The 17,164-nt window shown below is 38.1% G+C and overlaps 1 protein-coding gene across 1 annotated transcript in view; it reads right to left on the bottom strand.

Moving 5' to 3' along the window:
- Positions 1-17,164, bottom strand: part of ATAD2 (ATPase family AAA domain containing 2) — an 89,507-nt gene that overhangs the window by 16,071 nt on the left and 56,272 nt on the right. Inside the window, exons 20-25 of the mRNA XM_069081025.1 lie at positions 12,592-12,727; positions 12,034-12,230; positions 10,889-11,048; positions 4,283-4,405; positions 4,038-4,193; positions 448-855 (exon numbers count right to left, since the gene is read on the bottom strand). Of these exons, the coding sequence (XP_068937126.1) occupies positions 448-855; positions 4,038-4,193; positions 4,283-4,405; positions 10,889-11,048; positions 12,034-12,230; positions 12,592-12,727 (1,180 nt within the window). The remainder of the gene's footprint in view (positions 1-447; positions 856-4,037; positions 4,194-4,282; positions 4,406-10,888; positions 11,049-12,033; positions 12,231-12,591; positions 12,728-17,164) is intronic.

Genomic DNA, 17,164 nt, shown 5'->3' with positions numbered 1-17,164 from the left:
AAGAAATCCCCATGGACAGAAGTCCATGCAGCCATGAAGAGTTGGACATAACTGAAATGACTGAATAACAACTTCTAATAGAGTTACTGAACTGATAGATCTGGGGAACACATATTTTAAAATCCTTTTTCTATTATGCCATTAACTTTATTTATAAATTTATCAGATTATTTGGTGCATATAAGTGAAATTGTCTGCTAATTATTTTTCTTTTCACTATACATCTCATTTTTTGTTTTTTTTTTTGGAGGGGGGAAGGCAGGGCAATTGGGGTTAAGTGACTTGCCCAAGGTCACATGGCTAGCGTTAAGTGTCTGAGGCCAGATTTCAATCAGGTCCTACTGACTCCAGGGCTGGTGCTTTATTCACTGCACCACCTAGCTGCCCCCATGTCATTAGTTTTTTAATTTTCATAATTTAAAAATGCTTAAATGGAAGACTACTTACCCTTTGCCTCAACATCTTCAGAACATTCTGTAATTTGAGAGTTAGTAACTTCTCCATTGCAAATTATCCTGTCTTTTCTCCATTCTGTATTTATTGTAGTCTTCTTAGTTTCCTTTTCAGGTTCATTCACAATAGTATCACAAGTAACACAAATATTTTTATTTTCCACTTCAATTTTACTTTCAGAACCATTTTGCTGCTTTTCATTTTCTTCCACTGAAGACTCTCCTGTGACTTCAGCCTCATTATGATCTATACTAGTATCATGATTTTCTTGATCTCCATCACTCTCATTTTTGTCATCTTCTGTATTTTTGCTATCTTCTTTGGTTTGAGAAATCTTCCTTCTTTTTTTTATGGTGCCAAAGTACCACTTACTCTTTCTTCGAATCTTTTTCTTAGATGGAGCTAACAAAGACAAAAATGGGCATTAAAACAAAGCCACTGGCAAATATCAACCATTTTCCTCCAACTCTAGACTGTCTCATCCACTTCTTCCCATGTCAAAACTAGGAGTAAAGAAAGCTCTTGGCCACTTTACAAATAGAATTTTAACAATGTAATAATAGAAAGATATCACTACGTAGGGTTCACAATTATAAATGTAAATACTAAACATTTAATGAAAGGTAACATGATATAGCTGATAAAAAGCTAGCCTTGAAGTCAGGAGTACATGTATTCTAGTCCTCTTGTGTGATACAATGCAAGTTGGTGCCCCAGACAACTCTAAGAATATAAGTGGCATAGAAGGTACTCATTTGCTTTGGTGGAGGAAATTCCTCACTGGGAGCTCCTTATACAAATAAAATCACAGTTCCTGTCCAAGAATCAAAATCAAACCAAACCTTTCCCACCCACAATATTTAATAGCACGAAAGAACTTTAACTTAGTATATGACTTATTTCCAAATGGAATGGCCCCAAAGCTGATAAATCTCCTGCTCCACCCAGTAGCCCCACTTCTTCCTGCTTACTGTGAACCCATCACTCTCACTCCTTTTGCCTCTAGCCCCCATTCCTACCATATCACTCATCTCTGGCTGCTTCAGGCAACAACTTCTAACAAGTATCCAACTAAATGGTTTGGTCAAGGTAGGCAATTACACATCATTGTGATTCAATCTGAAAATTCATCAGTTCAACTTGACAAGAGGAAAACATCTAAAACAGCAGCTATTAGCATTTTGCTGGGAAGGAATGACTGAGGCAAGCTATTGTGGAAATCTCAGAAATCAAGTTACTTGACAAAGTTCCAAGTGACTACCGTGTTTCCCCGATAATAAGACACTGTCTTATTAAATTTTTTTGGACAGAAAAACACCAGAGGGCTTATTTTCATGGGAGGGCTTATTTTAATGAACATTGACAGCAATTTTAATAAACAGGTAAATGTGAACAAAAAAATGTACCAGCAAGCAAATCACTGGGGAAGAACAGGATGACGCACTCACTGCTGCAGCTCTGATTGGATGCAGCTCGGAGCGCGGCGTGCGTTTCAACCCGGGGGGGGGGAGAAAGGTGCATACAGAGGGTACCGTAATGTAGCGTGTAGCGCAGGGGATCACCTTCACTACAGTAGCAATCTCAATAGGGCTTATTTTCGGGGGAGGGCTTATTTTAGAGGAATCTTACACAGTAAGGGGAGGGCTTATTTTCGGGATAGGTCTTATTATCGGGGAAACACGGTATTGTGTTTAGGGAAGGCAACTTTTAAATATCAGGATAGCTCTTTTTTATGTTCTATCATAGTTATCCAGGGGTTTTTGAATTTATAAATTAACCTACAGTAATATGCTTTCACCTTTTCCTAAATACAATAACCTTATTACTGGGCTGGAAGCTCCAACCCAACATATGTAAAGTATAAACGTCACTGTCTGTAATGGCCTTTTGTACATCTTCACTTCTGTACACTTCACTTTTGTACATCTTCAAGTGTTGTATGTCTGTCTGGGACGCAGATAACCTAGAGAATGTTTCTCAAATGGCACAAAGGGCTGAGCAAAGTCTCTCTGTGGCTAACCCCTGCCTTCTTTGAGCCATCTTTAATACTGATGCCCAAGTAATTGACCATTCTCATCACAGGATTAGAATAGAGCTAAAATTGACCTTGGAGGCCATCTTATTTTAAAGCTTAGGAAACGGAGACAAGAGACATTAAATGACTTGTCCAAAGAATGGGAAAACCAGAATTAAAAATCAAGGTCCTATCACTCCAAATCTACATAACCACTCTCAAGTTCCCAATAGCATACTGAATCAAACATAAACTCTTTACTGGCCTGGCATTTAAGGCTGTCTACCATATGAGCTGACACCTTTCCCTTGCTTCATGCTACTTCTCTTCTCTGCACTCTGATCTTAGACGAAAGATTCTTAACCTAAAGTCCTTGAACTTTTTTTTTAATGCAATTTGATAACTATTTTTCAGTAAAATCGGTTTCCTTTGTAATTCTATGTTTTACACATTTTAAAACATTATTGTGAGTCTACAGGATTTACCAAATGGACAAGGGGTAGGGGGTTCGTCCATGATACTAAAAAGGTTAAGAACCTCTGCTTAGGACAAATTGGAGTACTTTACTCCTTGACTTGACTTTGTGTTCAGTGTCTCCTCTGTGCTTTTGAAAATATTGTCCCCTGTGTCCTGTACCTTCACATTCTGACCTGTTGTAATCTCAGGTCTGATCATGTCACCTTCCTGAACTCAAACTCCAGTGGCTCCCTATTACTTCCATGATCAAATATGAAATCCTATTTGGCATTCAAAGCTCTTCACAATCCAGATCTCCTATTTTTCCAGTCTTAATACACTTTACTTCCCAACATGTACTCTTCAATTCAGTGAAACTGGCTTTCTGGCTGTTCCACAAACAAGATACTTCTGGGCATTTTCTCTGGCTGTCCCCTATGCCAAGAGCGCTTTCCTTCCTCATCTCTGCCTCCCAGCTTTCCTGACTTCCTTTTAAGTCTTAATTAAAATCTCACCTCCTACTTTCCTAACTTCTCTTAGCATTCCCTCTTATTTATTTCCTATCTTGTATATAGCTGATTTGTACATATCTGTTTGCTGTCTTCCCTATTAGATTGTTAGCTCCTTGGGGGTTTGTCTTTTTCCTCTTTTTGTATCCACAGTGTACATAGTAGGTGTTTAATAAGTGTTGATTCCCTAACTGATTGGGAACCACCTTCCCTGATCTCCCCAGCTAGAAATAATCCTTCTACCTTCAATCTCTTTTGTTAATTTATTCAACTTCTTTTATGCAGTTGTTACTCTGATTTATATTGTATATATATCAACATCTACTACTGGCCTTGAGTAATTTAAGAGTAGGAACTACATTTTCTTGAATTCAAGTACAGATCAGCTGGTGTTCTTATATACACCATCTATAGGGGAAAGAGATACTATAAGGCCATTATTCTCCATTTAAATTCAGCAAGTATTTATTGAACACTTACAAATATTCTCCTTTAATTGTTGCTTCTGATTTATGTCTTGTATTTTAAAACATCTTGAATTGCATATTTGTTTTAGGATGTTAAAAAAAAAAGACAAAAAGGGAAAAAAATCCAAGAGTATTTACCAGTGTATAGTGAAGGGGTACTACAGGCTATAGGGGCATTGAGCACCTTCAGCTTTTCACTCTGTTCTGGGTCTGATCTTTTACCATCAACAGAAGCTGTGCTCTGCTTTGGCATTACATGATAGTAAGATGGTGCATATTTGGAAGAGCTGCAACCTAATTGAGAAAAAAGAAAGAAATAAGTATCTTGGGCACTAGAAAGCTAACTAAAACCTCAACGCACTTTTCTGATATAAAATTTTTACCTCTCTTTTTTCGAGACTCCTGAATTTCTTCACAAAGTTGTTCAAAATCTTCATCAAGTTCTTCTTTAATTATGGCATAAGCAGTATCTCTTAGAGTACAGGCTCTGTGTCTGATAAGTCGATCTGAAAAGTCAAGATAAAACTTAATACTACTTTACTTTTTATTATTCACCAAGACCAAATTCTATGTGGATTATGATTTATTTCTCAACATTACTTAATTTATAGATTTTTAACCCTGGCTGTGTCATGGGGTAAAAAGGACAACTTTAAAATTATTTTTGTCAATAAAATTTTTTTTTTAAAGCAATTGGGGTTAAGTAACTTGCTCAAGGTTACACGGCCAGGTGTTTCTGGGTGGGTGCTAAGTGTCTGGGCCCGGGATTCGATCTCCAGGTCATTCTAACACTGGAGCCGGTGCTCTTACTCGTTGTGCTACCTGGCCACCCCTGTCAATAAAATTTTAGAATGATGAAATTTCTCATCTAAATTTCCACCTTTTTCCATGAAAATACTGACTTCTTTAAATCTACTCTATCATCATTTCCCCTCTATTGAAATATTTCAATGGCAAAATTGAATGACCAAAGATTCAACTCCACCAAAAATCAAAGAAAGAAAAAAACCAAGTGAAATATAAAGCATGTGTATGTATATAGAGAGGGGGTAGGAGAACTAAATTGTATCTATAATCTCCATGATCTTGAATCCTGAAATTCCTCTTTATAATTTTCTCCTGTCCATATATCTCTTCTGCCTCAGGTCCCCTGAATCAGTTCCTTTTATTTTATTCTTCCAGTTCAGGACATGGCCAGGTCTACTCTGGCTTCATTTTATTCATTTCAGTTTCGACTCTAGATTTAAACAGATGAACCATGTACATACAATGTATTGTATTCCTGAATTATTCCACTGTGTGTTGCCCTAACCTGAACTATGGGTCACCATCAGAATCTGACTTCTCCTGAATTGTGAAATAGACTGGTTGTTCTTCATTCTTGAAGAGGACTAAAATGTCATCACCGGTACAGTGTCCAAATGTGGCTGATTAGATCAATAAGAGCTCAGAAAGTTCTACCACAGGTTGAGTACAAACAGTCCATATGAATATTTGGGGATCTCTAAATTTGTGCATCTCATGTTTCTTTTGAGCCAATATAATCACTCATAAAACACGGCACCTTCTTTGATGTGGGTGTACCATACTCAGTGGTCCTTTGCCAGTGTCTCCTGTGTCATGCAATTGCCAAAGTTTTTCATAAAGACCTTGAGAATGCCTTTGTATTGCTTCTTCTGACCACCATATGAGCACCTTCCTTGTGTCAGTTTTCCATAAAATAGTCTTTTTGGCAAATGTATATTTGGCATTTGAACAAAGTGGCCAGCCCATCAGAGTTGTGCTCTCTGAAGCAGAATTTGAATGCTGGGCAGTTTAGCTCAAGAAAGAATATCTTATCTTGCCAAGTGATCTTCAGAATCTTCCTAATACAATTCAAATGGAAGTAATTTAGTTTTCTGGCATGGAACCAGGTTCCACAGGCATTCAACAGTGAGGTCAGGACAACAGGTCTGGAGACTGTCAATTTGGTAGGCAGTCTAAAACCTCTTCTCTCCCATATTTTCCTTCAGAGTTTCCTGAACAATGAGCTAGCTCTGGCAATGCATGCATCAACCTCATTATTAATGTGTACATCCACGGAAAATACACTGCGCCAAGGTAAGTAAACTTATCCACAGTACTCAAAACTTCTCCATTTGCTGTAACCAACAGTTCCACATATGGATGGTGTGATACTGGCTGGTGGAGCACCTGTTTTTTCTTGGTGTTAATTGTTAGGCCAAAATTAGCACAAGCAACAGAGAATTTTTCACTGCAGCTTGGCTTCAGAGGTTGGACTGAGTGTATAATCATCTGTGAATAAAAAATCATGCATCAACTATCTCTCCACTTTAGTCTTAGCTTGTGGCCTTTTCAGGTTAAATAATTTACCATCAGTGTGGTAGTTGACCTTGATGCTGTGTTCTTCCTCACTGAAGGCATCTGACAACACTGTTGAAAATATCATCCTAAAAGGGATGGGAGCAAGCTTTGCTTCACACCATTGAAGACCGGGAACCACAAGAGTATCATGCATTATCCAGAACTTGGGCAAGCCTGCTATCATGAAACTGATGAATTTCCCCATAATTTTCCCTAAGCCCTCACAACTGACAATATCAAAAGCCTTGGTCAGGTTGACAAACATTGTGTACAGACCTCTGTTCTGCACCTAGCCATTTCTCCTGGAGTTACTGAGCAGCAAACACCATATTGATCATTCCCCCATCCTTTTCTGAAGCCACATTGGCTCTTAGGTAGATGACCATCTTCTAGGGAAAGGTAAGCCTCTTAAGGTCTCTGGCAAGAACTGTGCCAGCAACGACTAAGAGAGATAGAACCCCTTGTGATTGTCAAAGGACAACACATTTCCTTTTTCTTTAGAGAGATGACAATGGAAACAACTTTGAAATCTTTGGGGATACCTCCTCTTGCCATATAGCCTATAAAATTTCAGTCAGCTTTTGAATGAGCAGCAGATCCCCTTGCCTTGTAAATCTTGGCTGGAATAGAATCAGTACTAGGCACTTTGTCACATGAGAGGAGTCTAATGGCATTCAAAAACTCTTCTTCAGATGGAAATTCAGTCAAGAGGGGGATTGACTTCCACCTGAGATGACAGTCTGTTGAGAATACCATGGAAATATTTAGCCCATCTCTCCAGGATCATGTCCTTACTAATCAATGTGGTCACATCAGCATTGAGTAGTTAAGAAGCACTATAAGTCTTGGGCTCACACATAGCCTTTAGTACATAATAAGCCCTTTAGATTATTATTATCAGGGTAAAACTGAATTTCATCCACCTTCTTACTGAGTCAAGAATCCTGAATCTCTCTGAGCTTTGCTTGTATTTTACTTTTGATGGCATTTTTCATTTAGTAGATTCTCAATTTCCCTATCATTTTTGTCAAACCAGTTGTGATGTTTGCCAGTTTTCTGACCCAGATGAGTAAATGCAGTGCTGTACACTGAATCTCTGAAAGCTGTATACTTCTTTTCTCTCCACTGCTGCCATGTGTTGGTACAGCTTTTCCCTCCAAGTTAGTAACAAACTATTCCCACTCAGAGAAGCAATCTAATCTGTTGACATTAAATCTTCTGGAAGTCATCTTGCCTTGGAGCTGGAGCTTTTGCTGAATGGAAACATTTAGAAACAGAGAGGATAAGTCTATGATTGGTCTAGCACTCTGGGCCACACATTGCTTTCGTCACTTCTTATAAATGACAGACTATTTAATGCCAATGTTTGATGTGAGGGTGCATTCACAAAGTTTTATTGAATTTAGGTAAACAAAAGACAGTGTTAGCAATGAGGTCATGAGATGCACAAGTCTTCCGTAGTGACCATTGCTGTTACTGATTCCATTCCTCCCAAAGACTCCCTTGTTATGTCTTGCAGTCTGTGCCTATTCTTGCACTAAAGTCACTCAGAATTATGTTTGTCCTCTTTCGAAATGGTCTCCACGTCATCATACAATTTTTCTTTGACCTCAACAGAGTTCATTATAGAGGGAGCATACACACTGATGATGGTGTTGTGGCACTCTCCTGAAAGTGGCAATCACATTATCAAGAGTGTTATTCTCTTCGTTTGGTAGGCATGTAAACTTGTTGACTAGCTTACAGCAGCTTCATCTCAGTGATCACACCAGAAAAACATGGGTCCAGCTCTGACTTCAGTAAGCTGAACTTCTGTCAACCTTGTTTCACTCAGGACTGCTGTTCGAATGTAGTACTTGCTGAGTTCTCTCAAAACAAGGGCTGTTCATCTTTCAGATCTATTGGATTTTTTGGTCATCCCTAAGTGTGTGCACATTCCATATACTGATGGTGAGGAGGAATCATCTTTGTACAAGCTTTTATACAATTTTTTTATTTTTAACTACATGGTGGGATCCACACCTGCTGCAGTAAGCAGGTAAGGACTGGGTAAGGCAGATAATTTTTAGGGCACCTTTACTAGCCTCCTTTGCTTTTCGGATACCCAGAGGGCTGCCTAATCCTACTGTGCTTCAATACAGTGAGAAAATCAGTCAATGGCCTGGGCTGCCTGTGTGCAAGGTTGTGACCACAGTTCCCAGAGTATCCATACCTGCTACTTTGTCACCTGCCTGTCATCACAGGACTTTGGCATGGGCAAAAATGGTAAGATGGTATGGGTGATATCTTTTGATTCATGTATAAATTGGATTAAGTGGGACAGAGTTGCAAATTGTTGGCTGCACTCTCTTCCAGATTCCGGTGGCAAGACAAAGTCAAGATGACTGACGAAGGCTTAGGATGCAGTGGATGACTTTGACATCTCTGATGTCTAACCAAGCTCTAAGCCCTCCACAGTGTCTACTTTAGCCACTTTCATGGCCATTGGAACAAACTGTTTTCATTTGCCCATTCCACCAGGGGAAGTCTTCACATGCTTGGGGTAGATGCCCCCCAACTTTAAGACCCCTTAATACCTCTATGAGGAAGCCATGCTGAATGGGTTCACTATAAATTTATGCTATTTAATTTCAACCGGATTCAGAAAAACAATCCTTTTCTTTCCCTATCACTACTTCCTATAGTAGGTTTTTCAAATCTTTCCCTCAATTCTCTAAGGCCATTCCTATCCCATCTTAGTAGATAACTTCACCAAAAAAGAAACCATACGTCTGAGCTTCCTCATTTCCTCTACTCCAGACCTGAAAACCCTTCTTCGTCTTAATTCATCCTCAAAACCTTTGCTTCAATCTCTAAGAGCAAGCCAGTTCTCTTTCTTGCCACAACTCATATATAAGCCTTTTATTCCCATCATCCCTTTCTAGTCTCTTCTGGGAGTTAGCCCTATTCATCTCCTCCTCCTGAATATTCTCATTCTAGCATCTTTTCCCCTGCTGGACAGACACATACTCAGGTTTCCTGTCTTTAAACTTTGATGTGACAAGTGACACTGCTTCAAGCTATTACCACCTCGCCCTTCTCCCTTTACCACCAAACTCTAGCAGAGTCTACAAATAGCTGCTTTCTTACCCCCTACTCACTTCTCAACCCCTCGACATCTGACTTTTGAGCCCTATCTACTGAAACTTCTCTCAAACATTACTAATCATCTTTTTTTTTTTTTGGAGGGGGGAAGGCAGGGCAACTGGGTTAAGTGAATTGTCCAAGGTCACACAGCTAGTGTGATTTGAACTCAGGTACTCCTGTCTCCAGGGCCGGTGCTCTATTCACTAAGTCACCTAGCTGCTCTTATCACTAATCATCTTTTAACTGTTAAACTCCAGACTTTGATCAATCTTCATCCTTTTGATCTTTTTTGCGACTTTCCCCCCTCACTGTTGTCTACAACAGCCTCCCTAGATATTCTAAATATTCTTTCGTCCCTTGGCTCATATTTTGACAAAGCTCTTCTGGTTCTGGCTCTCCTACTATCTGACTGGCCATGCTTTCTTTAGTTCCTCTGACCAGATCATCATCAATATTTCCATCAGTGAAGTGCCAATGTCACTTCCTTCTCTCTAAATGTTCCTTGACTCAATCAGCTGACAATTATCTTTACAGAAATGACGGAGGTCTATCTATGAAGCTTGAATCTATCCCTAGAGTTACACAAAATCAGCTTCCTTTCCCATTTCCCTTCAACACCTCTTAATTCTGCATTTACCTACTCCCCTTCTCCCTGAATCTCCTCTCCACTTACCTAACCATCTCATCCAGGCAGGTTCAGGAAGCTCAGAGTCATCCTGTACGTCTTTCTTATCCCTCGCACTAGGTACCAATCAGATGCCAGGTCTTGTTACTGTAACTTTTAACACGTTTCTGTCCTCCTCCCTGTACCATTTTAATTCAGGGTTTTTATCAGTTCTCACTTGGACTATTGTAACAGACTTCCAATTATCTCTCTGCTTTATCCTTTCCCTCTGAAATGAATCCTCTACAAAGCTGCCAAAATAACTGTAAGGCAGAGATTTTGTCGTTCTCTTGCTCAAAAATGGTTCAGTAGTCTACTAATAGCTCTAGGATAAAATGCAAACTCCTCAGCCCGATATTTAAAAGTCTTCTGCCTTTATTTCATATTACTCTCTCAAATGGAACTACAAAATATCACTTGAATTAGTCATCCCATCTCCTGCTTCTGGGTACTCTCCCGGCAGTCTCCAATGCTTAGAATACAGGATCCCTCTTTTACTCTGTCTCTCTGAATTCTTATTTTCAATCAAATCTTAGCTCAAATGTTCTCTTCCTCCACAAAATTTTCTTAAGTGTATTTTTACTCCTTAAATGGATTATTTTTTTTCACCTATGTTGAATGCTCTCAGTGGAATATAAACACCTGGAGGGCAATAAGATTCACTTGTTTTCCAAAATGCCTTAAACACAGTTAAATGCTTAATAAATGTTGAGCTGAATTAAAATATTCCCATTTTAAATGTTCACCAACGAATAAAAATAAAAATTCAAATAGCACACAGTCACAAATGTTGTCTTCTCTATCCTCAACTATTTTTAAGGGGAAAAACACTCACCTCCAGGATCTCTGTCAGGGTTGTACTCTAAGGCATTACTACAGATGAGATCAATATCTCTCAGGTAGTCCTTCACGGTCAGATATTTATGTAGATCAATCTTACTGATAACTAGTGATAGGTCCATTGGCTGCTTTATTACAGTGACATAGTCAGGAACCTACAAGTGAAACAACACCTCTAATAAATTCACCACTGAGTAGAAGCTATTTTACCTTAAGCTAGCTATATGAATAAAATCTACATTTAAATGAGTTACCTATCCAAATTGATTTTCAACTTCCCCTAAGAATGTTCTGCTTTTGTCAGACTATTTTCCTTATTGTCATTTTCAAACAGTGTTTTTTCCTGTGTATGGGCTTTGGTCTGCGTTGCTTCTCCCCTACGAAATGTCCTTCCTCCATTTTGCATAATCCAAAGACTGCTCATTTCTCAATGCTATATCTGAAGAATTCTAAATTAGCATCTAATTGTTGAAGAATTATTTAAAAATAAATTCTTTCTTGAACTACTAAGTTCAATGAAGTCAGAATTCTCATCTCATTTCCTTTTGTATATCAAACACTACCTGGAATAAGATATTAAGTTGCATACCGACATATCAAATTAAAGTTTTCTCAAACTATTACCATATTTTCACTCTGTCCAACTAAGTACCTACTGTCAAATTCAGACAGGTGACCTGAGAAATTATGAATGTAGTTATTGGATTTAAACATATTCTAAAACTCCAAGGACCCACAATTTCACTGGAGTGGATAAAACCTTGACCCCTTTGGTTTTAAGCTTAACTAAATTTATCTAGGCTGATTCTTAGATAAAAAGTTCTTATTACTGGGCCTGTATGTGGATATTTTCCAGCTTCATGTATTCTATGCCAAGAATTTGAAATCTTATGGCACAGACTTTGAAAAAACAGCATTACCTTGGATCCATGAGCCACTGAAGTGTGACTTTGGATCAGAAAATAAAAAAGATAAAAGGACATGATTATTTTTTATACCTTTGAAAGAAATACCCTCAAAATATATAGCCAGACAGCTTTATATTGCATAAGCTCATGGTCAGGTCCACTATACAAAATGTATGAGGTAGCATGTCTAGATTTCTAAGAGGATTTATCTGTTTAACTAAAACTAAGATACCTCATCAGGATCAACTGGCTTGGTAAATACTCTGAAGCGCTTGTCAATAGCGAGTCTATGAGTAACATTTCTTAGGAAAATTCTAAGTTCACGGAATGTATCCTCTTCTTGCTCTTCAAGCCGTTTTACTTCCTCTGCCGTCAAGGGTTTTGGCTCAGGTGGTGGAGCTACTGGTAGGACCTCCAGTGCCTGTAAAACTTAAAATAAACCAAATATTTTAGAAAACAACCTTTGCTGTTCACCTCCTAATATTAAATCATAAACCAGGAACCAGAAACTTATGTGTAACAAGAGGTATACAGTCACAGTTTCAATACAATATGGGATAAAAATGCTGTTAATTTTACCTAAAAAGTACGTGGTTAAGGAAATATTTCTGGGGAAACTATGCTGACATGAAATAATGGTGTTATAAGAGCTAAGAGATAATGAATGGGACACAACAAATAACTTTAGCTCTTTCAACTAATCTTCATATACTCGAGGTCCAATCACTATACCAGCTGTCCATATCCAGAAATTCTCCATACTTAACTAAATTATAGGGTAGACACTAACCTGCCTTTTTTCTGGATGCAGGAGGCTTAGCAGCTTGATTCAGAATCAAATCCTCAAAAAATTGTGTTCTTTCTTCACCACCAGGCAATTGGACATTGAAAACCTCCCCATAATCACTAATAAACAATTCTTGTACCTAAAAAAAAAGAGAAAAAGTTTTGTAAACTAAACTCAGTATAAGCTTATATTTTTATAGTGCTTTAGGTTTGCAGAAATGCTTTAAAATCATGTGATCCTCACAACCTTCTTGAAGAAGGTGCTAATTATTATCCTTTTCATCAGGGGTGGAAAGGAAACTCAGCTTCAGATATTAAAGACTGGTGTAGGTTCACAGAGCCATTAAGTGTCTGAGGTGGGAGATGAACCCAAGTCTAACTTGCTCTCAAGTTCATCCATTACTATGATCCAACATATGCAGTGCCTGGGATAGAATACACTCATTTATGCAACCAGTCACTCAACATAGCAGGAAGACTGTTAACTGACTGTTTTTGACATACAAACCTAAAAAATTACAGCCAGTGACAATGCATTTTAGCAAGTAGTAAAGGATAATTATGCTCACATTAAGCGATAGCTTAGCCCTTACAACATAAAGATTTAAACTGCAAAAAAATTCTGAATGATTCAAAAGATTATCTTTTTAGCTGCCAAAAAAACAGAATATGGGTAACATGATGAATATCTCTTCTGTCCCAACTCTAATCTCTCTTCTGAGCTTGACCCACCATGCCAACATCTCAACTGTATGTTCTATATAAGCACCTGAAATTCAATATTCTAAAACCAAACATACTCTTTTTTTCAGCTAAAAATGTTCCACCTTCTGACTTCCTTCTCACTAGCATCACCATTTGTATAATCAAAATCTTTCATTTTTGGTTTTTTTTTTCTCCCACATTTAATCAGCTGCAAAATCTTGTATTTCTACTTCCTATTTTCAATTTCATATCATACTAATAAAATAAAGGTCCGTATTAGCACCTTGAATGGAGTCACATTTGCAACAACTACTGACCGATCCAGTTTCCTAGTGGTAAGAGATTCCTTCTCTAAACCATACCGCTCATTCCTGCAACTTAATCTTCTTTATGTAAAGATTTTAAGGTTTTCTGTACTTGAGGGCATAAAACAGGGCATGCAAGCCAAGTTGGAAAAGGATTTTCTGTAAACAGTGAAGGCTCTCAGACACTACCATTTCTAAATGACATGGTACTGGCTATATTAATTCCTAAAACATTCTGGAAAAGATTTGTAAACACCTAATAGAATTTGGTTTCATCATCCACATTAAAAAGAACAAGTGGATAAAGAATGTATACAGGCCCAGATTATTACATGCATTTGAATGGACAATTTAGAGTTCACTTAGTGTGTAGATTCTGGAGAGATGGTACAAATGGATAACACACCAAGCCCAGAGTTTAATGGGAGGAGAGTGAGAAGGACCGCCTTCAATAAATTACAAAGTTTCTTTTATAACCCCATGTTTCCCATGAGAACAAAGGTCCATTTCTTTAATATCAAAATTCTTCTGGTATGCTAAAGGATAGCAATATAAGTCTTAGAAGAAAAAAAATTAGTTCACTACAGAAGGCAATGGCAAAGCACGTGGAAGATGTAAGCAAGCATTAACACATAACCAAAGAGTAACTCTGAAAAAAAGATGTCATTGGGAAGATGTATCATAAGAAAGTGAGGAAGGTTTCCAACATGTTGGGTGGACCCCCTGTGGCATATTTATGGGAGGAAAAGGACAAGACTTATATTGGATGGGAAGGCATGGTTAGGCTAGGATCTGTATGGCTGGTGGGGATTAACTAGTTGCTAAACATTCACCAGTGAACAGAAGTGGTGTTCCCTTAAAACAGTTATATGATTACCAGAGGTAGCCATCAAGTGGGGAATAACTGAAAAAATTATGATATTCAAATGTAGTAGAATAGCATTTCATCAAAAAAAAAAATGACATAAAAGGAAAGACTCAAAGAAATGTGGAAGAATTATATGAACTGATACAAGTGAAATTAACGGAACTAGGAAAAAAATTTATATAATGACTCCAATTATATAAAAGAAAACATATCTTTGAAAGACTTAAGAATTTTAAACAATGAAATGACCAGTTACTACTTCATAAAGCTAATGCTTCCCTTGTCTTGGCAGAAATGATGGGCTAAAGGTACAGAATGAGACATATATTTTCTGACCTAGCCAATATGTTGACTTATTTTGCCAGGGCTTCTACTATTCTACAGTTGTGAGGAATGGGTGAACAGATCATCAACGAAACAAAAGCTTGAGGGGCAGGGGAAGAATGAAAAAAGAACCAGAAGAAGGTAACCAGGATGAGTGACCTTTTGTAGAGGATTTATGGGAGGACAGGGCTAAGACCTGCACAGGATGAGAAAATGAGAATTGTTTGCATTATGTAGTTAGTAAGAATACAAACAATGATAAGATCACAGATTCATTCAAGTATATACATTATGGGCACTGGCATAAATATGAAAATGTTTACAATGTTAAAAGAAAAGTTCTGTAAGTTGGCACCAGTTATTTTACAAGCATTCTGCTGAGACTCAGAGTTACAACATCAAAGGACTTTGAGATTGAAGGATCTTAATCTAATCCCTTCATTTTATGGATAAGGTCACTAAGGCACAAAAACAGAAATAACTTTCCAAAGCTCATATTGGCAGTAAGTGGCACAAATGAAATTAAAAATTAACTCTTATAATTAACTTCCATGAGCTAAAGCACATTCTAATTATACTGTATGGCTACTAATACTCTGGTTTAGAATTAATATGAAAATACATTCAGTTATTCTTACAAGTGAAATTATGTATGCAGAAGGTAGTGGCAACTTTCTAGCAACGAATCCTATCTTTTCTGCCAAGGAAACAAAATGCCTGTTGCTTCTAGCAAACTTCTAAAATACCATCACACTTTAAAGCTGGTATAGTAAATATCTTGATTATATTATTTGTAATTTAAGAAAAGCTTTTAGTCTAAGTTTCTTCTGTAGGCCACGGCCTAACTAGGGAAGACTTCTGGAATGGAAGGAACCCAGAGTGGCCATATCTTCAGGTCTCTTATCCACTAGAGTCACTGAAGAAAAGAAAGCAATATTATTAGTAGAGATTTAATGTGAGACATGCTGTGGGAAGTTAGGGATTTGTAATGGTCGGCAGGGATGATGTAAACTTACTAAAAATACTTTTTTCCCCTCCAAAGTATATAATAAGTATTAAATAATTATTTGTTAATTGAACTGTATTAGAATTTTTTAAGTTTACCATTGCATTTTCACATTCTTGTGTACATATGCTTGTGTAAATGTCTTAATTCCCCTACCAGACCATAAGCTTCTTTAGGATGTGATCTACATAAATCATTCTATTATTCCTTATTCCACAAATATTTATTGATATTATTATAAAGAAAACAAAGTACTTCAATTCAGAAACAAGTGGGAGGGGCAGAGCCAAGATGGCAGAGTAAAAGCAAGGATTTACTCCCATAAATTTACTCTACCAAACCCCTCCAAATAACCATAAAAAATTACTCTCAACAAATTCTAGAGTAGAAGAACCCACAAAATGACAGAGCAAAACAAATTCCAAGCCCAAGACAACCTGGAAGGTAGACAGGAAAGCTCTGTTGTACCTGTCTTGAGAGAAAAGCAGTCTAGTATGGGCCACACCAGAACAGATGGGCCAGAGCCTGCAGGACTCAGGGGGCTGAATCACTGACAGCTGTGATGGTTTCCAGATTTCTCAACCCACAAAAGTCAAAGACAACTTAGGTGAGTAGGAAATGTCTGTTGGACCTGGGTGAGCAGTCTGGCCCCAGCTGCAACAGTGGCAGCTTCTGGAGCTCTGGGCCCACAGATAGTGGGGGGATTGAGCAACTGATCAGACAGGGATTGCACGGATCTCTTTGCAGACACTGAGGCAGGATTCTCTTGCTTTGCCCGTGCCTAGATCTGTGTTGCAGTCCTGGAGCAAGGAGAAGCACTGGGGTGGCAGAAGCAGAGAGGGAATCTTCTCCATAGTTCCAAACACAGAAAAGAGTGCTTAGGGTCACTCACAGACCACAGCAAAGGCTGGGAGAGAAGTAAACACCTTTCCTTTGATCATACCACCTTGGAAGAGCTGAAAATTTACGGGTCCCTAGAAGTATCAGTGAAAACAGCTGCACAAAACCCCTGAAGCTTGGGACAGTTTGCCATCCACTCTGGAGACAGAGTCCTACCTTAACAAAAAGCTAAAAAGTCAGAAATAAGTGACTTGGAAAACAGACCAAGGAGAGAAAATTTAAGTTTCATTGGACTACCTAAAAACCATGATTGAAAAAGAAAGAGCCTAGATATCATATTTCAAGAAATCACAGAACTACACAAGCCTCTTAAAACCAGAAGGTAAAGTGAAAATAAAAGCATTCTAAAAGAAACTTCAAAATTAAAACTCCCAGGAACATTTTAGGCAAAATCTAGAGTTTCCAGTCAAAGAAAAAAATACTCTGGGCAGGCAGAAATTCAAGTATCCAGGAGCCACAGTCAGGATAA

The sequence above is a fragment of the Petaurus breviceps genome, unplaced genomic scaffold (assembly GCF_028583685.1).
Source record: "Petaurus breviceps papuanus isolate PSGF00001 unplaced genomic scaffold, PetGlider_PUasm1.0 98, whole genome shotgun sequence".
NCBI classification, from domain to species: Eukaryota; Metazoa; Chordata; class Mammalia; order Diprotodontia; family Petauridae; genus Petaurus; species Petaurus breviceps.
Note: the sequence above shows the minus strand (reverse complement) of the source record. Positions and strands in the feature narration are given on the sequence as shown.